This window comes from Myotis myotis, unplaced genomic scaffold (assembly GCF_014108235.1).
Source record: "Myotis myotis isolate mMyoMyo1 unplaced genomic scaffold, mMyoMyo1.p scaffold_m19_p_8, whole genome shotgun sequence".
Lineage (NCBI taxonomy): Eukaryota > Metazoa > Chordata > Mammalia > Chiroptera > Vespertilionidae > Myotis > Myotis myotis.
In genome coordinates this window covers 73,791,170-73,813,477 of record NW_023416390.1, presented here as the reverse complement: position 1 = coordinate 73,813,477, position 22,308 = coordinate 73,791,170, and the positions used below count along the sequence as shown (strand labels likewise).

At 41.3% G+C, this 22,308-nt stretch overlaps 1 protein-coding gene across 1 annotated transcript in view; it reads right to left on the bottom strand.

The window, feature by feature from the left end:
* Nucleotides 1-2,275: 2,275 nt before the first annotated feature.
* Nucleotides 2,276-22,308, bottom strand: part of NXPH2 (neurexophilin 2) — a 108,691-nt gene continuing 88,658 nt past the window's right edge. The window contains exon 2 of the mRNA XM_036320095.1: nucleotides 2,276-4,708. Coding sequence (XP_036175988.1) covers nucleotides 3,965-4,708 — 744 coding nt within the window. The 3' untranslated portion in view covers nucleotides 2,276-3,964. The remainder of the gene's footprint in view (nucleotides 4,709-22,308) is intronic.

Sequence of the window (22,308 nt, the reverse complement as noted above, 5' to 3'; positions counted from 1 at the left end):
GCAATTATTTTTGTTTTGTCTTGAATATCTGCCTTAACTTAGCTTTCTTGTGTAACGTACAACCTGGGACTAGGAGTCGAGGCACCTGCATTTCAGTTGGGTTTGTCACTCACTGCTGGGCGTGTCCTTGACTCTGATGGGGCCTCAGTTTCACTTGCCTGACAAAGGAGAAAGTTGAACTAAGAGACAGTGCAGGCCGCACTCTCTGCAATCTTACTGTTCCACGTGTGATCACTTTTTCCATTTGGTTAACAATCTTTTAGTTTAATTTTTTGTTTCTACTTTTAATTTTTCAAAAATTTTTGTTAATCCTCACCTGAGGATATTTTATCCCATTGATTTTTAGAGATAATGAAAAGGATGGAGGAAGGGGAGAATGAGGGAGAGAGAAACATTGATGTGAGAGAGACACATCAATTGGTTGCCTCCTGAACCTACCTTGACCAGGAGAGCCAGAGATCTAACCTGCAACCCATGTACTTGCCCTGGTCTGGGAATCAAACCCACAATTCTTTGGCTCTAACCAATTAGCTACCGGCCAGGGTTAATTTTTGTTTTTAAAAGTGTCCATTCCTTTAACTTTTTTTTTTTTTTTAACAATGTATTGTCAGAAGTCCATTTGAATCACATACCCTAGGGTGCTTATTTACTATGAAGATTCTTAATTCCTATAACACTTTCACTAAATCAGACTTTCTAGGGAAGTTCTTTTTAATGTTTATGCAAGTCTTACGAGGATTTTGTTAAAGTGAAAACTCCAATTCAGTGTCTGGGCTGGGACCTGAGAGTCTACATTTGTAACAAGCTTACAGCTCATACTGCTGATCTGCCGACCACACTTGGCAAAGCCATAATGGCAGGTCCAACCCAGCAGAACCTCATCTTTAATGCAGACAGATTTAGCTCAATGTGAAATGTTTAAAATGTAGCAAGCATGCCTAAATGTAGCATGCAGCGTCTGGGTCATATAAAGTAAAGAAGAAAAGTGTTTTACAATAAAGATGAAGGACTTGAATGCCATATATATCAAGTGCTCTTAGGAGTGGCCCTACCAGAGAGCCACACTCCTTGCTGCTGTTACTTTAGATCATGAGAATGGTTGAAATGCCAAGTACCATGAAGTAAGGAAGTGCTTCTTCTTTACTGGCTGCAGCCGGCCTGCTGTCCACAGGATCGTTCTCTCATTTCCCTTCTACGGGTTTGACAGTGTGTGTGGCTGGTGTGACCACATTGGACTCGGCCATGGGAACATGGCCTCTTTCTCCTTCTGTGTGGTGATGTGTAGAGACCGTTTCTGCTGAGGGGTGCAAAGGTCTTCAAACTAGTTTGCTCTCTAGTAAAGCAGGTCTGGAGAGCACCTGAGAAGACGCCTGGCGTCACCCTGAGGATTAAATTTCTGTTCGTGTTGTTTTTCTAAGTTTTGAAAATTTTTTACTGAGGTATATTGATGTGTGACATTATCTTCATTTCACGTGTATAATCTATTAGTTTAACTTTTATTTTTAAAGGGTCTGTTCCTTTTAATTTAAACACTTTGTGATTGGGTGTAAAATTTGTCTTACATGAATATCCTTGAATATCCGTTTCTTCCACTGCAGTGTGCAAAGGCAAAAATGGTTTTGTAGAAATGTGTGCATTTGCATGTTGAAATGGAATCTGATTTATATCGTGCCAAGTGCCATTACTGACAATTATGTAGCCTTTGAAATAAAGATATGACTTAAAAATACATGTGGCATATGTTCTACTCCAATTTAAAAATATGCCTAGGGGAACTTTCTTTTTTTTAAAAATCCTGCTGAAATCTAAACTGGTTTAGTGTTTTTTTTCTTTGTATGGATGTAACGTTTATGTCACTCAACTTTGGAACATCAGATAGCTTTAAATTTCATTTCATGTTATAATAATAATATGATTATAATGGCAACTCACACTTAAGGAGTTCTTACTAGATGCCAGGCTATGTGCCAAGCTTTAAAGCAATAATCCTTTTACTCTGCTTTATAATCTCCATAGTTGAGCTGCTCTGTTTAATAAGTACATATGGAGAATCTTAATGCTCAGTTGGTATTACGTGTGCACACACACACACACACACTTTCACACATGCCAACATACAGATGTATATGCACACACAATAAATACTTGTGAGGAAAAGAAACAAGAATATTCTTTAAGAAAATACCCTGAAGTCATGTGACAGATTTAGCAAATTATTTTTATTTACATAGAAATGTGTGCACATACTTTCTCTGTACACAGAAAATTCTAAGTGTATATATACATCTATGGTTCCCACATATCTTACAATAAATAGTATTTTAATCTTGTTTCTAGATGAAAATAAAAGATGCCTCAAAATATTTCACACCAACCACAAAATTACAAAAACACCTGATGAACTCAGAGCAAAAATTTCAAGTCTGCACTACCACACACTAAGCCTAGTACAATTTTTACAGAAAGACAAAAATGAAACACGGCGCCGAGAGCAAGGAAAGGAAAAGGATGGAGATGCAAAATAGACAGCAGAGCTGTTGATTTTTTCAACAATGTGCTGGGAGCAGTTTTGTTGGTTGGGACTGGTTTTCCTTCAGTCCTCAATTTAATGCTTCATTTTAACTGATATTTTACAGATGGGGGGAGGGAGTAAACATCTAAAAATTAACATGTAAAAAAAAGTAACCATTCTATGAATCTTATGAGTTCTAAAAACCTTTTCAATGGTCACCCAGCCCCTCATTCTGTGCTAATTCTGTTCTACCATCCAGGCTGACTGTCCATCCCTCAGAGACGACAGCAAGTACATCGACTGTGTAGAAACATTAAGTTTTAAATAATTTCAAAAGCCTGATGAGTCAGGTATCTTGATTATTAGTGCTTAATAATAATTGGCCGTGTTTAAATAGACTCTTTATTTTCACATGGAATCTTCCATTCAAATAATTAACAATGCAAGGAGAACGTAACCTGGGAGGCTGGAAGTAATGAATCCATAACCCTGTAACCTCCTTCCACTTGCAAGTTTCCTCCTTCTGCAGCCTGAGAAACATTCACTTTCTCCCCATTCCAGAGTTGTTCTACACACGTACAGAAAAATCATATACCAAATGAATAGGAAGAGTTTGTAGGTTAGAGGGTGAATGCAGAGTTATGACATTTTTTACAAGCTCTCACAGCACTGAATTTGGCAAAAGATTCTAAAAGCATCATGATCTTCATTATTGTTGAATTGACTTACAATACCTCCAGGTTTGCTTTCCCAATACACCAATATTACTACTCAGATGAGAATGATAAGGGCGGTGACCAACATAGGGCTGTTTGAATCACACTCACCAACTCCAGCTCCGATAATAATGTATTTAGTTGCACTGTTGGACTGTAACTTCACACACGAGTGTTGAAACAAATTTCACCCCTTCATCTCTCATCTCAGTAACCGCACAGATGGGGGGTGGGGAGTGGGGGGAAGACAGCAATAAAAAAAAAAAAATCCCATGTCAGAAGTGCAAGTCACCTATCAAATACAATCTTCTCAGTGACTTTACTGAATCTGCTATTTTTAAGGTAACCGTCCAAAACATAGTTCAAGGCAGGCTCGTTTCAAGAGCAATGTTTATCACATGCATAATTCGATTCTTTCTCGTTACATGTTGCTACCACTGATGCTTCTTTTAGGGAAACAATATTCAGAGGCCTTCACCATCCTACGTGAAAATGATGGCTTCATAAACAGTTAGACTCTCCCGATTAAGGTACTTATGATCGAAACAAACACACTTTACATTGAAAGATGTTTCATTTCCTTTTCTTTCTTTCTTTTTTTTTTAATTTGTAAACCTCTTGGGGAACTAAGGTTCACTGCCATAAACAGGATCCTTTCCCCTGAAGAGCTGGCGTGGTTCTCGGTCATTCTAATGAAACACAGACCCGTCCCTCCTTTCCATCACTGCGGACGGATTCAGCCAGAGGACAGGTAAGGGGTCTCACTGTGGTAATTGTAGTCGGGGCAGACCTTTTGCACGAGTTTGTAATCGACGCTGTAAAAGGCAATGTAAATGCAAATGACCTTGAAGGGCTTGGAGCACAACCAGGACACGTGGCTCTGCGTCTGCTCCTGGTAGCAGATCTTGGACGGGTCGAAGTTGCACAGGGCCGTCTTCTTCGCCCGGTCTGTTTTCTCATACTCGATGCGGCAATTGAAAGCTTTGGATTCCTTGGTCTCCAGGGAGGACTGCGGGGACACTTCGAACTCCACCACTTTGGAGGGGGGCACCAAGCTCACCGACACGTTGCCCAGGCCCGTGGAGTTGTGTCGGAAGTAAACGCTGAAGGTCCCATTGCCGTGGTCAACGATTTTCCCCGTGATCAGCAGGTTGAGTTTAACGGTTTTAATGTTGGAATGGAAGTCACCCCAGCCAAACATTTTCTTGAATTTTCCCGTTTTGACTATCGGCCTCCGTTTAGTTCTTGCCAACGGTTCCTGGGCCTCGGTGATGTTGGCCAGCCAGTCCCAGAAGGTGTCCAAGCTGTCCGCGTAGGCCAGGTGCCCGGGCTTCGGGGCCGCAGGCGGTTTCACGAACAGGCGCAGGGGGTTGAGGACCCTCGAGTGAACCACGCTGCCCACCAAGGTCCCCGGGCCATCTTTGTCCTCCCAGTCCAGCCCGTCTGTGGCGTGCACCGCCGTCTTGCTGTCACAAAGTAACTGTGGGAAAGAAAAGAGAAGAAGTGCATTTGAGGTTAGACTTGGAGCACACACGTACTAAAAAGCCAGAACACCCGGGAAATTCTGGCAATATAACTCCGATTCCTGCTCAGTAGCACTTGGCGCACACAGCTGGCACAGCGGTGTAAGAGGACGAGCATTCAATTCAAGCAAGTACACCCTCAAGTACAGACATTAAAATGGTGGATCTACGAAGAAGATGCTTCATTTTAACGGGTTGATGTGATTTTACTCTGTTTCCCCATCTTTACAATTCTGTCTTTCCAGACTGGGGGAAGACGTATATTTTGGTCTCTTCTTTAATAAAACCATTATATTTGTGATGCCTTTTCTTTCAGGTAGAAGACAAATCTGGAATGTTGAAGGTTTCTCTCAACGAGCTAGACACCATCTGGATAGAAGATATAGATGTCTTAAATATGTTTAGACATATTAATTAAGGATATTATTATATTCAAAGACAGGTCATATAATCTCATGGCTTTTGATATAATTCCATCTCAAACTCCGTAACAAAAAAGGAGCGTGGCTAATAATAGAGTACTGTACAAAAGTTTTAGCTGAAAAAATATAATTTCAAATTTAGTTGCCTTTATAGAAACATAAATTAGAAATGTATAATCTGAATTAATAGACTGTATATAATGCAATACATTTTATTACAGCTGAATTATACTCTGAAAGATAGAATTGCTAAAGAAGAGTTATATGTACACATGGCTTCTAGACTCCACAGTATTTTGGATCTAATCTACACATACTTTCTCTTTAGGTTCTTTTGTAGTAGTGTAACCATCTCTGGGATTTCTAAAAAGCATTAGTGAAGTTCAGTATAGATTTTGAGGTACAGAATCATAATATATGAAACTGTTGCCTGGAGTGAATATTTATAAAAGAGTTATAAAGCCTGGAAAATAGAGGTTTCCAGTGGAAACACAGATAGCCTCTTATCTCTAATGGCACCAGCCAAGCTGGTGATGATTCTTGGGAAGACTGTCAGCATGATGAAGAGGATGAGACGGGACTGAGACGGTGTGTATGCACTGTTTGCCCAAGCCTTTCAAACGTGGCAAAGCACCTCATGAAACTAGTTTCAGATTATTACAAAAATTATTGCTTTCTACCAATTTTGAAAAAAAAAAAGAGACATAGCGTGGGTTATAAATATTGTACTCAACTGTATGGTAGAGTTTAATAACATGTTATCTTTTATAAGTTCTTAAAGGTTAAGAAGTTCAAATTCTAATAGAGCTTTGTGAAAAGTGTGTTCACCTATGCCTCATCCCCCAAATCACTTTAGAGTAGGAATCCAAGGGCTTAAATGTATGTGTAGGCTTTCTTATTTTTGCTTTCGGAGGAAAGGCTCATAATATATTTTGGCCTCTTTGATTAATTTCCTGAAGACTTTGCTTCCTCAAGTCTAGTATTTTTTAAGGTTCTTTTCACTTAACTTACTGAGGTTTGACAGAAGGGCAAATGGATATGATGTACTTTCTTACTATTTTGAGAACCTAAATCCATACTTCCTCGTCTTAGGGGCTTACACATCTTGAGTTGATACTTCTCTCTGTCTGCTAGTGTTGAAAGGCTAGCATATTCATTAGGAAAAGAGGGAGGGATCTGGCTCAAATATGCTGAGCATTTCTGATACTGTAACCAGCTTTCTGATTTTGAATACTCTTAATTATGATGTGCACAAACCCCGTTCAAATCAGAGGGTGATAGCCTGCGGAGGAGCGCTGGCCCCAGGCATGACTTGAGTTTCCCGAGAACGGATGCAGTCTGGTGCAAGAGATGTGCCCAGGCCTCTCTCCAGCGAGACCCAAGGACACTCAGGCAGATAAGAAACCCCGCGATGATCAAGGTCCAGTTTCTCTTCTCTGTGATGATTCCTGTTGCCCAGTCTGTTATCTATTTTTCACTATTTCCAGTATTCCATGTGCTCTGCCCTGCTTGGTCAATGGTGACAGACACACCTCCCACTTACTGAGAGCCATAACTTTTCCTTGATTCCAACTTCCTACTCTATTCCCTCATGCTTGCCTCACTTTCTGTCTCTCATAGGGTAAATCTTTTTTGACATTTTCCTCTTTTAGCTTGCCTTAAAAAAAATCTAAATTCTTACCTTTGCACACATTCTGCTGATTAAATATTTTTTCACTCCCAAGTATGACAATGTTTGCTGCCAACAGCAAAATGCTGGGACTCCCCTCCAACCCCCTTGTTCTTAAAATTTTTTTTACATTATACATTTTCCTGCCTGGATCACTTTTCTTGACTTAGCACATTGCCCGATTTTCTCCTTACTTTCCTATTATTGAAAACCTATAAACATGGAACCCATCATTCAAGGACAAGTTCACAATCATGAAGAGTCTTAAGTTAATGGGCCTTGGCACATTTTGGAATACAGGACACACCTCTTTCAGAGATAGACATTGTGAGATCCTTCTCTTTTTTTAAAAAAAATATATTTTATTGATATTTTACAGAGAGGAAGGGAGAGAGAGAGTTAGAAGCATCAATGAGAGAGAAACATCGATCAGCTGCCTCCTGCACACCTCCTACTGGGGATGTGCCTGCAACCAAGGCACATGGCCTTGACCGGAATCGTACCTGGGACCTTTCAGTCTGCAGGCCGACGCTCTATCCACTGAGCCAAACCGGTTAGGGCTGTGAGTTCCTTCTCTTATCTCCAGGAATTATGTGGTGGTTCTGAGATTATTCAATGATGATAAAATAAAACATGGCCATTTACTGAGGCTTTTAAACATTTTTTGAAGATTTTTTTTTGTGGTAATTTACTCTGTAACAACTTGACTCAAACATATGTTACTCACCCTAATAAATGAGTGTAAAAAAAAAATTCCAAGTTCATCAAATAGCTCAATTAGATGTGATTATTTTCTTTTAGAAGAGCTCCTGAACTCTTCAAAAAGGATTCTCCATATGAGAATTTAAAACAGAATTTGATTTCTACAAAATAAATTCTAACAGAATACTTTTCAGGTCCAAACCTGCCCCAAAAGCCCTTGATTTTAAGGTTGGCCTTTATAAAAAAAAAATAACAAAATTTAACTATTAACACAGATCTATAACTGTTCTCTGTCCCAGTGAAAATATTCACTGACAGCTCCTATGAAACATGTATGCATATCTAGTTTAATTTTTAAATATGTTTTTAGAGAGACAAAGGGAAAGGCATAGAGTAAAAGAAACATTGATGAGAGAGGAACATCATCGATTGGCAGCCTCCTGCATGCACCCCCGCTGGGGATCGAGCCCGGGGCCTAAGAATTCAACCGGCAACTTCTTGGTTCCTGGGGCGACACGCAGCCACTGCGCCACACTGGCCAGGCTATTTCAATGTTTTTCCTTGCCCTCCTAGACCATTAGATTTCTCACTTGCTTTGACAACAACGTTAAACAAGTTGAGAAAAGCTGTATATAACTTCATCTATTTAATTACTTTAAAGTACATGGACATTTCTCACAAATATGGATTTCCATATCTAGATCCAAATCTCAAGAATCTATCAGATAATGATGTATTATTAAAAGAGTAAATATGTTTCTAGTTGTTTTAAAAAGCTGACAATTGCAGCTCTCTCCCAACTTTCTCTCCCTTTCGTATAACTTGTTCAGCCTTCCCCCCTGGAATATCTCCTTAAAATTTGTGCATCACCACTGCCAGGGCACGCTCTCCTATGGTCGTATGACCCAAGACCCCAAGGCTCATGCTTCACCTCCAAAGACCTCATCAGGGATGACTGGGGTTGGGTGAGCCACAGTCTTGTGCCCCACACAGTCACACACTCCCAGCATGGAAGCAGCATGGGAGAAAGAGCACAGGACTTGGTGCCTGCTGACTCATCACCCCTCGCTTAAGTGTTTGATGTGGACCTCCGTTTTTCACCTATCTGTCCTTCGCTGGTTGATGGTAAGGACTAACCAGAAGAACAGATGGAAATTACGGAGCCTAATGCCTGGCAAAGGCATTCGATGACTGATGGCTCTTGCACGGTCCAATGGACAGCCCCGTGCCTCCTATTTAAGAATTGTCTTCCGGAGGCGTGATGAATTCTCAGGCCTGAGGCCACTGATTATGGTTAATCAAAAATGTGTTCCGCGCCATAGGCTACATTAATGACCGAGTAGAGGTCTACCTGCTTGACCCCGGGGCATCCATCAAGTTTCGCCCTGTTTCCAGGCTCACCGGCACGTGAGGCACACCCAGGCGGCAGGCGCCGCTGGGCACTCAAGGCCAACAAATGCGTTTGTGGGTTTTTGATCTCTGATTCCAACCTATCAAGTTAGTCAGCAAAGGGAGCGGAAAGTACACCATGCACACGGCGAACAGCCACAATGCCCTCATTCTTTGACAATTTCTATGCTACAGCTCTCGGGGGGAGCTGGGGGCTGTAGGTGTTTCTGAACCTGTTGGCAAACCAGCCTGTCCAAGGCGGTTGGCTGTTTTCTTTAAAACGCATGCCTGTATCCCACTGGTTACTTTTGCACCCGCTGAGACTCTCTATGCTAATATCAGCATCACTGCTGTCTTTGTCCCATCATATTACAATAATAATGCAAAAAAACACACATTTAAATGCAAGCACAAAATTCAGTTTCAACAAGGAAGAAAAAGAGGAATTGCTGTGCTTTATCTGTTTGAACATTCCCTGATTTCAACACATTTATCAAAGCTTAAGTAATTTATGTCTTGGCAGGGTGTATCAATTTCACAAAGCACACACATTACCTAGATACAATGATATCATATTAGTTTTTTTCTGCATCTTACAGAAGAGCTCAAAAAGATTAATAAAAGCTCAAACCTTCATCAATTAAATGAAGCAGGTGGAAGGAAGGGAGAATATGAATAAGACTGTATTTCATTTCAGTTCTTTTGTTTTTAGTGGGGGGGTGGGGAGAGCTGACAGGTTCAAATCATTCATCATAACAAGCTGAAGTTGAATTTCACTGATAATTAAATGCATTTTCCCCAAGAGGCAGAGAAGCTGCGATGAATTTTATAGTAGCAGATGTGAGAACTGTCACAAATTATGGAAATAATTTATAAACTAAAAAGCATCTTCTTCTGTAAATACTATGTCAGAAGATCCCTTTTCAACCATATCTGCTAGGCATTTTTCAGTAAATGTTTTATTTCGGAAAAATTTTAGTTTACAGAAAAGCTATATTGTACAAAGAGTTACCATAAACCCCGCACCCAGTTCCCTATCCTGTTAATATCTTACATTATAATACATTTGTCGCAACTGATGAGTCAATCTTGACACACTATTGCTAACTAACGTTCCTACTCTACTTATAGATTTCCTTGTTTTTTCCTTACTGTCCTCTGTCTGCTCCCGAATCCCCTTGAGGACCCCACATTTGGTTCTCATAAATCCTGAGGTTTGTCTTAGTTTCTCAGTCTCTCCTTGTTTTCAATGAACTTTAACGTTTTGAGGAGCACTGGTTAGGGTTGTGTAGAATGCCCTTCGGTGTGAGTTGGTCTGATGTTTTTCTCATGATTAGATTGGAGTTATGGGTTTGGGGGAGGAAGAAAACAGATGTGTCATTTTTGTCACTTCATCTCAACAGCACGCCAGCACCATGACATCATTGTGGGTGTTCATCTCGATCTTCTGATGATCCTTCTTATTTATTTATTTATTTATTTATTTATTTATTTATTTATTTATTTATTTAAATAATTCTTTATTGTTGAAAGCATTACACATGTACCTCCCCGCCCCACCCCCTGCACCCCCCGGCATTGATCCTCTCCAGCCCGCCTCCACCCCCTGTCCCTGCCCCAGGACCTCACTGGCCCATTGTCTGTGTCCATGGGCCATGTATGATGATCCTTCTTTTAAAGTTTGCTTTCATAATTCTCACCAGGCTTGTGCATTGTTGTTATCATAAGCTGAGTTTAATTAACATAAATCCAAAGACACTTAATTTAGGGTTGGTTAAAAATAAGTCAGGAACCTTCAAGCATAACTCTTTACCACGTCACGGAATAATTTGGGATCACCTCATTTTATTTGTTATTTAGGAAATTATACATTACTTATAAATTATGCTGGCAATATTACGTGCAATCACTGTGTCTGTCACCATCGATATTATTATTATTACTTAATATTAATTTCTACAAATTGGGGCCCCTTTGATAATTGGTAGCTTAATAAAGAAAAGCTTATTCTATAAGTTCATACTTAGAGCTGGCATTGCTTTCTGATTGTAGTAGATCCAAGTGCCCCTTTTCTCAGTTTGGAGCGAGTCCCTTGTTCTCGATTCTACACATCCAGTGAGTCAATATCAAACTTCAGATGGGGCATCCTTTGCAGGTCCCCCTGTTTGCCAAGGGGAATGGGGTCAATGAAAGAAAGCCTCACGGAGGGGTGCTCTATACTCACAGTGCTCTGGCTGCAGCAGGACCATGAGTGCTACTTGGTTTCTCTTGGGATCTGGGACAGTCAGACCTTTGCCATAATTATGATAAAACCCTTCGCTATTCATCCATCATCATGATAGCTTTGTTTCTTCCCTGTAGCTGCAAGAGGAGGTGGGTCCCAAACTGTGGGGGAGGAGTGGGGAGAGGATGGGTATTGGGAGAGAAGAGAGCTTTTCTACAGCCAGTGGCTCATAGAGGGGGACTTAAAGGCATTTAAAGCTTTGAACTTCTGAGGTTCTGATTTCATTCAATAGATACGATACCATGGTCAGCCCAGGTAGCTCTATCCTATACCAGCCCTAACAGGTGGTGCTTTTCTCATTTGAACAACACCCGTGGAAGATACATCACCCCCCGCCTGCTGTCCCAGGCCCTGTTTAACGATTCTAACTGACACGTTTCTTTAACACCTATTGACCCCTCACTCCCATGGTCGGGGAGCAGGAGAGGCTTGAACTTTCTCAGCATCTGAAACTTTGCACTTGAGGCTCACGGCCTCTCTTGACTCTAACACCCCTCACTTAAGAAAGTGGGAAGCCTAAAACAGTTGGAAATATTTCCACAAGAATATGATTACGTTTTGCAGGAGTAAGTTTATTGTTTCACTGACGTTAGCCTTTACCCGCAATCATGAATGCTACTGCACGCCTGCATCGAGCTTGCAAATTATCGGACTGGGAGAAAAGGGGGAAGTCTGTGTACAGTAGAAAAGAAACTCCAGTGGCCGAATTGACCCAGGGAAACTGTGCCAAGAGTGAAGGAAGGAATGAAAGAAACAGGGCAAAACAGGTAAAAACCGAAGCAGGAAAGAGCAAGGGACGAAAGCATAGTGACTTGATGTACTGGAAGGAGCTGGGGTCGGAATACTGGCATGGAAACCTGGCACTGTCCCTTGTGGTCCCTCACCCGGTGCGAGCCACATGCCCTCCCTGCATGTCGTCTTCTCAACTGTAACACGGTGGGAGGGGAAGGATGGAGCTGCACTTCCAAAGAGATGAAGGAGGCTGTGGGGCAGAGAGTGAACTAGAGTGAGTCAGGGACTTGCAAGGAGGTGAGTTCTGTAGCTTAGAGAAGTGAGGAGACCCAAACTGTGGTCATAAATGCATGCATTCATTTAAAAATATATATATATATATATATTTATTTCAGAGAGGAAGGGAGAGGGAGAGAGAGATAAAAGCATCAATGAAGAGAGAGAATCATTGATTGGCCGCCTCCTGCATGCCCCCTACTGGAAATGGAGCCTGCAATCCCAGTATGTGCCCTGAATGGGAACCCTTGACCTCCTGGTTCATAGGTCGACGCTCAACCACTGAGTCAAGCCCGCTGGGCTGCATGTGTTCGTATTTAGTCACTGATTCAACACAGAGTTCTCGAATGCCTTCCAGGCGCATTATTTCTGCTTGATGCTCTGGGAGCACACTGCTGAACAGGGCAGATATACTTCCTATCTTCATGGGGTTTGCAGAAGAGCAGGAAAATAAAGAACATTAAGTGAATACTCATCATAAATAATATCTCACTGATTATAATTGTCATGTACAGATATCAGAATAAGAGAGCAGGGAGCACTAGTCCTAAACAGAGAGGCAACAGTGCAGGGGCCGAACAGAACTGAATAATTAATATCTTTATTCTGACGATAGTTGATAATGAATGAATTCATGACAAGAAAACAAATCAATCTTGGTATTTATATTCCTTTTCTCTTGTTCCAAATTGTTTATCGATTTGTTTATAATTACTGATGAGAGTGTGATAACATTATAAGACAGTAGTTATATTTTTTCTAGAGAAAGGCTATTTTTTTTTCTTTTCAATTTTTCCAGCTTTATTGAGATAAATTGACAAATAAAATTGTATTATATGTATTTGCAGTATACCATGTGATGACTTGTTATAGATTCATGTTGTGAAAGGAATCCCACTATCGAGTTCATTAACACATCTTTCACCTTGCCTAGTTCTTTCTTATTTTTGTAAAAACCTTTAAGAAAGGGTTCTTAGCAAATTTCAATTATACAATTCAGTATTATTACTTATAGTCACCATACTATACAGCAGATCCTCAGAACTTACTTATCTTGTAACTGAAAGTACATGGCATTTCTCTTAAGCATAAATCGGCTCCAACATTCAGTTGGTACTTAACCCTGACTTGGAGGTGTAGTGCTCAGAGGTGGCCCCTTAGTGGGCCTTGTCTGTCACCCCCAAACCTCCTAAGAGCTGCTACAAATTTATAGTATCTAACCTTGGGTTCTGGGGAAGTTAGACCTTTGCCATAATTATGGTATAACCCTTTTCTATAATTCTATATAATTAATGCAATAGATATCAGTGCTTCTTGATAATAAACTAAATATGCTCTGGATAAATAACTATATTCTGAAATAATGTAGATTTGTCTTTATGTTTACAGGTGTGTTAAAATATGCTAAAAGACAACAAATCTGGCCAATGTCTAGGATTTTCTGAAGAACTGATGAATGTTGTAAATGAAGGGTAAACAAAACAACCTAACACTTTTCCATAATCATAGCATTGAACAGGCAGCTATGCCTCAAGTGGTGTTTTCCGTTTTCTGTGTTTATAATGATTATAAACAACTTACAGCCTATACTGGTTTACCATGAAACACTTGCCATAATAAACGATGCATAGGTTGAGTAGATCACCTACCATTAACAACGGAAGCCATCCCCATAACTATTTTACAGTATACCAAATATTTAGTCCTCTATTCATCAAATAAAAATATGAGTTTCCAAGATCAGGCAAAATGAGCTGAATGCTCCAAACTTGTAGCTTTGTACCAAGCTGGGAGAGTTGGCTTTTCCTGATAACAAGACTGGCATATGCTACAAGAGATAAATTGATACAGATCTGTACAAATATTTTTAAAGGCAGCTGGCTTGCCCCTCTAGGATATCCTGGAAGCATTTATTAATGTTCTTTCAGTGTGACAATTATTGCTAAGTGCCCATTTGGAAGGATATCTGGTTTGTTTAATAGATCTGTTTATAGTGTTATTCATGATGTAATCTATGGAACTAGCAATTAATTATTTCACTGGGGGTATTCGTTTAAGCCAAGGACCCCCAAAGTGATCACTGTTATACAATCTAGAGGTGGCTTGCAGATCCATTATAGCAGAGGAATTAGAGAACCAATAATGAAAGGCGGTCTAACGCCTAATATGTGTTGCACACAAGTAGCTTATATAATTGGATTGCTTAGCGATTCTGTCCTGTATCCTGTAGTTAAAACTAAAATGACAGCCTACTAAAAAAAAAAACAAACAAACACACAACAGAACAAAACACAAACCCTGTCATGATCGAACTCAGCACCCCATTAAATTTTTTGCTTGTAAACAAATCTTGGAAAGCATTTTCTCTGGGTAGAAATTTTATAGACTATCATCCCCACTGACAAAACAGGAACATGTATCTACTGCACAACACGCAATGCCATGCTGATGATTAGTGGGATGGCTTGTCCTAGGCTCATATTTCTGGGGCTCCATTACAGAACTGTCACGGCAGATTAAAAGAAGAATGGCACACAGGGAATAATGAAGGATGACAGACTCAAACATATATCAGTGCATTAATTGTACCTATTAATATTTTGTGGCATAATATGGCATTGTTTCAAAATTCATTTTGCAAGTTGAAAAACAAATGATTGCTTAGGAGAAGAAAGCTAAGCAGCGGACATCCTTTCTGCTGAGAGTAGCGAATTCATTTACCTTCCAGATATCTTTTAATAGCTACCCTTTACAATTTCCTAAATTGATACAGGAAACATAAATGTGAAGACAGAAGTCTTAGCGGTGAGAGCCAAAAAGCTAGGTTGCAATGCTTGGCAGTAGCTTTATTGCTAAGGTTAAATATGGCAATTCTTATTTTATCTTGATGACAGTAATCTGGAAAATCAATGAAACAACCTCTGCAGAAAATAGTACACACGCACACACAAACACACACACATGCACATGCACACACACTTTGACACACAGAAATATCATGTGCATACACTTATACGTGTACGTGCACATAATTTATATAAACATTTAAGAAAAATGGTGTGAAAGAAACCTTAGATTTCATTTGCCTTAGCAAGCTGAATAAAAGGGGCTCCTTAATAAATTATTAACAGGCTAAATACAAATGTTAAAGATGCCTTGTAGTAGGGGGCTGCTATACTATCATAATATCATAAATATTGTGATACGGCCTTGCTTCCCGAGTAAAATAGGATCAGATTGCAGTCTCATTTAATGCCAGTTTTGAAAGTCAAGCAGAGTACTCTTTTGATAATCCAATAGATGGAAGCTGTCCTTTCGCTGTTAAGGAATAAATAGCTTAACATGGTAAGTGGCACTGTCTGTTTTCACCCGTGTGTCCTTACAAACCCCACTCAAGTTTTCAATGAGTGAGAAGAGCTTCAAGTGACAGAACACAAAAATACCTCTGAAACACAATGGCCCGGGAGAGACAGCATGAGTCTGTGTCTTGACATCTAAAAGTTGGCATTGAAAAAGGAGAGTTGCAACAGAGGGAAGAGCAGTCAGATGAGGAGTGGAAACGACAGGTACTGAATGTCTATTGCGTGTAGGCAGAGTCCCAATGCAGGATGAGAAAGCATGGGTGGGCGTGGTACCATGGACGCAGGGCAGGAGACAGGGTTTAGGAGACCTGCACATGTGTCTATTACCATCAAATCCATCTGATAATTCAATCTTCAGGTACCAGTAATCTGGCAATTACCATATGCTGCCTGCGATGGTTATTTTTAAGTGTCAACTTGGCTCAGTTACTCAAACACTAGTCTAGGTGTTGCTGAGAAGGTATTTTGCAGATGTGGTTAACATCTCCAATCAGTTGAATTTTTTTTAGTCCAAAATGTCAGCACCTCCTGGTTACATTCTTTCACCAAACATGACATTTATTAATTTAAAATATTTTTTCAAACTTTTTTAGATACATAGCATATTTCGCTTAAATGTAAACATTCAGGCTGTGGGGATTTTTACAGAATCCTACATAGATGTGCTGCTTTATTATGACCCAAAATAACTATGTTTTGTAACATCAGGGACAGTTCCCACACTATAAAATACCTATTTAATAAAAAACACAAATGCATAGCACTTGTGCATATGAAACTGATAACTGTGTTACAACTACTTTTGCAATTATCATTCCTGACATGGATACTGAGAATTACAGCATCTTCATAAGCAACCTCAGTGGGTTCTTACACCTCCTTTGAGAGGTGTGCAGGGCAGGAAATAGCTTTAGAGAGCTTAAGGGCTTGTCCACGGTCCAAGTTTTGAGAGGCAGCAATACATCTAGAAATCAGGTCTCTCGTATCAAGTCACTGCTCTTTCCACCCTAACACTCTAATGGGCCTGATACCCAAAACAAAACAAAACAAATCCTCAATCAATACAATATAAATAATATAACACATGTGCCTTATAAATAACTTTTTTCTCATTACAAAGTGAAAAGTTTACTCTAGAAAATGAATAAGAAAACTGAGGAAAATTAAAGGCTGATAACAACTGTTCATATTTTAATATTTAACCCTATGTTCTTCTATGTAATATAAATAACACATATTTTATATGTAATCTTTAATTATTTATAAAGAACATATGTAATATTCAGTTGCATAATAGCTCAAATACTCTATAAGAAAAAAATCTTGCTATTACTAAGAGTAAAATCTAGATTCACGTCAGGGTCAGTTTCCTATAGAGCTCTCCTCCCTAAATCTTGAGAGGACACTCAACTGGTCTCTCATTTGTCACTTAAGTCCAAATCAGAGGGATCTCAGATCATTCTGGGCAGAAGCAAAATCCCTGTGCTCTGGGCCAGCTGGGGAGGCAGCCCCACCCTCAGAGCCCAAGGACTCTGGTCAGCCCAGGTCTTTGCATCTCCAGGTCTGTATTCAGAGTCATTCTTTATTTTGTCCCTCTGCACTTTCCAGTCCAGGCTGGCGACATCTTTGGTATGAAATTCTTAAAATCTTGTCAATATCCTGTGTAATTCACCAGGGTCCAAGCCACCACCAAGGGTGACCTCCACACACCTTCCAGATACAGCATCTCCCTTCCTGGTTCATGCTGAGATGGTTGCTGGGATCCATGTGTCATACACCTGGGTGTCTTTAGCAAAAGTTGTCCAGTCACACCTTTGGTGCTTTTCTCCAGATAACTAGCTGGACTCTAAGTAAAGGAGATTAATCTTAATGTTGTGGGTGGGCCTCATCCCCTCAGTTGAAATGTTTTAAAAGCAAAATTGAGGTTTCCCCAGAGAAGAAGAAATTTTGCCTCAAGACTACAGCATCAAACTGGAGAGTTTCCAGGGCCTGCCCTGTGGATGTGGGACTTGTCCACCCCACAGCTCAACAGCTGCAAGAGATAATTCTGAAATACAGTTCTTTAGATAAGTATTATCCATCTATCTATCTATCTATCTATCTATCTATCTATCTATCTATCTATCATCTATCTATCATTATCTATCTATTATCTACCTACCTACCTACCTACCTACCTACCTACCTACCTATGATCTATGTACCCTACTGGTCCACATCTCTGGAAAACTCTGATACACTGCCTTTTGACTTAATATTTATGTCCATATGTGAATATCTTATATTCATGACTCAAGGGTGCCTCTTGCTTTCTTAGGTTGTACACAGAACCTAGCAGGTGCAAACTTAGGGTCAAGTGGTTCCATGTTGTTCCCAGAATAAACTGTGAAAATTTAGTTCAGCTACTTGTCACATTGTTTACTATTATATTAATTCATTTTTACTTGATTTTCCTCTTGTAAACTCCTGGATGACAGCTACTATGTCTTGTTCACCTTTATGTCTCCAGCACTTGTCACAGAGCTCAATTCACAATCAGTGCCCAATAAAAACTGAATACATCAATCTGACTGGCACTGCATAGCATCCTAGGTCTTTCACAGCCTTTTATTTCCTTAGGCTTTACTCTTAGGCTACTTTGGGAAATGTTTTAAATCTTAAATAACACCTTGCCAATAAAGAAATCAAGTGGGAAAAATAGTAGAGATGGGAAATGAGGAGTTACAAGTTGGGAGAATGGAATGGAATAATAAGTAATACTTTGATAGAATAATGAAACATAAATAAAAACATTTAAAAATAATGTTTGAAAAAGTTGGTATAATTATTAAGAGAATTCACTTGTAGAGTTTTATAAACATGACTGAATTCTATTACTTTCAAGGGGTAATCATTCCCATGATGTCTTCCATGATGTGTAAGCTGACATTAACTCACAGATTTGTACCTTTACCCTAGAGTTTATTTGGAGTTCAAGCTCTATAGATCTAGCTTTCTAACAGACAATTTCACTTGAATTGAACCATGAAAGTATACAACTCAAGTTTTGCACTTTGTAAAACACAATATGATTGTTCCATGATACTGTAAGTAGCAGTTAAAAATGAAAAAGGACATTTTTAAAAATTGGGTATCCAAGAAGGAAGGCTCTTAACTGAAACACTTCCTTATATAATCTCTACTGGGTTGCATTCTGTTTGTACAAGCCCATGAACTTTTGTGCCTTGCTTACAACTGGCACAGTAGCTACACATACTGGAACTTGGCTAACATTGGTTGAGGCTTCTTTCTTGGTGTTCGCAATCATTTGCAAGCAAGTTCAGAATCAGTCTCTTCTGTCTCTCTGGCAATCTTCCAGTAGCCTTCTCCCAACCTCCCACGCCTCTCTTCATACCTGGTGCAGAATCCTAGGGAAGGTCAAACAGGATTGTCCTGGGGCTAGGAGGTAATTCAGAACCGCAGGCAGTGGCCAGGCTCTGTCTTACACACATTTCTTGTCAAGCCACACACATTAGGCATTGGGCCCAGTGAGTGTTCTAAGTTCTGGTTGTGAACCTTTAAATAGCTTCCTATTATCTAGTGCAGTGTTTCCACACTGAGCAATGATACCTTTTCCCCCTTAAAGTAAGCTTTGGTAGAATCTCAGTAATAGTATACAAGAGACACCAATGTTATTTATTAATGCATAATTATGTATGAGTTCAAATGTGAAACAATTATTATAAGCTTCATGAATGAGCAATGAGGATCTTAAACATGAAACCTCAAATTAGAGGTAATAGATGATTGTTGCACTCCTCCACAAAGTGTCTTTGACCATCTGATGGACTTGGTAATTCACTACCTTTGGGGCTCTCACCATTATATTCCTACTAGAGGCCTGGTGCATAAAATTTGTGCACCTGGGGGGGGGAGGTCCCTCAGCCCAGCCTGTGCCCTCTTGCAGTCCAGGAGCCCTCAGGGGATGTCCTTAGCCCTTAGGCCTAAGCCATCAGTCGGACATCCTTAGCACTGCCACAGAGGCAGGAGAGGCTCCCACCATTGCCACTGTGCTCGCCAACCTTGAGCCCGGCTTCTGGCTGAGCAGCGCTCCCCCTGTGGGAGTGCATTGGCCACCAGGGGGCAGCTCCTATGTTCAGTGTCTGCCTCTTGGTGGTCAGTGTGTGTCATAGCGACTGGTTGTTCCACTGTCAGGCTGAAACCGGCTCCCTGACATTCCCCAAGAGGTTCTGGATTGCGAGAGGGTGCAGGCCGGCCGGGGCAAGGGATGCCACCAGTGCAAGATCAGGGCCAGGGAGGGATGTGGGATGTGGGTTAGCCGGAGGGACTGTGGGAGGGCTCCAGGGAGTGTCTGGCCCATCTGACTCAGTCCCCATTGGCTGGACACCAGCAGCAAGCTAACCTACTGGTCAGAGTGTCTGCCCCCTGGTGGTCAGTGCATGTCATAGTGACTGGTCAACCAGTTGACTGCTCCCCGGTGGTCAGTGCATGTCATAGCGAGCAGTTGAGCAGCCTTAGCATATCATTTAGCGTATTACACTTTGATTGGTTGAACGGCTAACTGGACGACTGGACACTTAGCCTATTAGGCTTTTATTATATAGGATAATAGCACTGAACTGGCAAGTCTCCCTTCATGAGGCTGTTAAAGACAGGGAGATTTTCTTATTCTCTGCTATATTACCAAACCCAGCACAATATCTAGAATGAAGGAGACAAGTTTAGCAAACAAATGTTGCTGAAAGAGCATAACTCTCCCCATAAAGTGCCAATATCATTTCAATGTTAGCTAAACAACTTGGTTACATTTTCCCTTGAGATTGTATGTATTGCAAAATCATAAAATATTTTTAAAATTATTGGGGATCAAATTCATGATGAATAACTAACTGGGTTTATTTTTTTCGTAGGGACCCTGAAGAAAAAAAAAAGTTACACTTTAAAAAGAAATAAACAATTCCTGATGGGGTCCTGGCCGCTTTGGCCCTTGGAGACTTGAGTATGCTCCCAGTCTCTGGGATCCAGAAGAGAAGGGTTTGGTGCTTGGTTGAGGTCAGATCCAGGAAGGGATCTGGAAAAGGGATGTTGTGGCTCATCCTATTTAAACAGGGAATGAGAGAGAAAGATTGCTGTGGAGAGTATTCTTGGGTGTCCAGGGAAAAACTTGCACAGCATCTTGTGATTTGCCAGAAAGAGAGTACGCTTTTCCAGGAGTGTCCACATATTAGAGAAGGACTAAGAAAGGAGTTATTCAGAGAAGTTACAGTGTTGTGGGAGAGCTTCATTTTTCAGACTACAACCTAAATCACAGATAAGTGCTCCATTTCGTCCAGGACATGCTTAACAAGCTATCAAATAAGTCAGAATACTTAGTAACCAATGGAAATCTCCCAATGTGTTACTGGGAAGAGGAGCAATCAGTGATGCACTAGGTCAGTGACGGCGAACCTTTTGAGCTCGGCGTGTCGGCATTTTGAAAAACCCTAACTTAACTCTGGTGCCGTGTCACATATAGAAATTTTTTGATATTTGCAACCATAGTAAAACAAAGATTTATATTTTTGATATTTATTTTATATATTTAAATGCCATTTAACAAAGAAAAAAATCAACCAAAAAAATGAGTTCCCGTGTCACCTCTGACACGCGTGTCAGAGGTTCGCCATCACTACACTAAGTCTTTATTTACAAACTAAAGGCCTGGTGCACAAAAATTTGTGCACTTGGAGGGTCCCTCAGCCTGGCCTGTGCCCTCTCACAGTCTGGGACCCCTCAGGGGATGTCCACCTGCTGGATTAGGCTCGCTCCCTGGGGGATCGGGCCTAAGCTGGCAATCAGACATCCCTCTGGCAGCCCGGCAGCCCTCCGCGGATGTCCACTTGCCAGCAGGGAGCAGACCTAAGCTGCAGTCAGACATCCTTAGCGCTGCTGAGGAGGCAGGAGAGGCTTCCACCACCACCGCTGTGCTGGCAGCCATCAGCCTGGCTTGTGGCTGAGCAGAGCTCCCCCTGTGGGAGTGCATTGACCACCAGGGGGCAGCTCCTGCATGGAGCATCTGCCCCCTGGTGGTGAGTGTGTGTCATAGTGACCAGTCATTCCCAGTTGTTCTGCTATTAGGGTCAATTTGCATATTACCCTTTCATTATATAGGACTAGAGGCCCGGTGCACAAAAATTTGTGCACTCAGGGGGGGAGGGGGGGGTCCCTCAGCCCGGCCTGTGCCCTCTCGCAGTCTGGGACCCCTCAGGGGATGACCACCTGCTGGCTTAGGCCCGCTCCCCAGGGGATTGGCCCTAAGATGGCAATCAGACATCCCTCTGGCAGTCTGGCAGCCCTCAGGGGATGTCCACTTGCCAGCGGGGAGCAGGCCTAAACTGCAGTCGGACATCCTTAGCGCTGCTGAGGAGGCAGGAGAGGCTCCCACCACCACTGCTGTATTGGCAGCCATCAGCCTGGCTTGTGGCTGAGCAGAGCTCCTCCCATGTGAGAGCGCCCTGACCACCAGAGAGCAGCTCCTGCATTGAGCGTCTGCCCCCTGGTGGTTAGTGTGTGTCAGAGTGACCAGTCATTACCGGTCCTTCTGCTGTTAGGGTCAGTTTGCATATTACCCTTTTACTATATAGGATAGAGGCCTGGTGCACGGGTGGGGGCCGGCTGGTTTGCCCTGAAGGGTGTCCTGGATCAGGGTGGGGGTCCTGCTTGGGTTCCTGGCCAGCCTGGA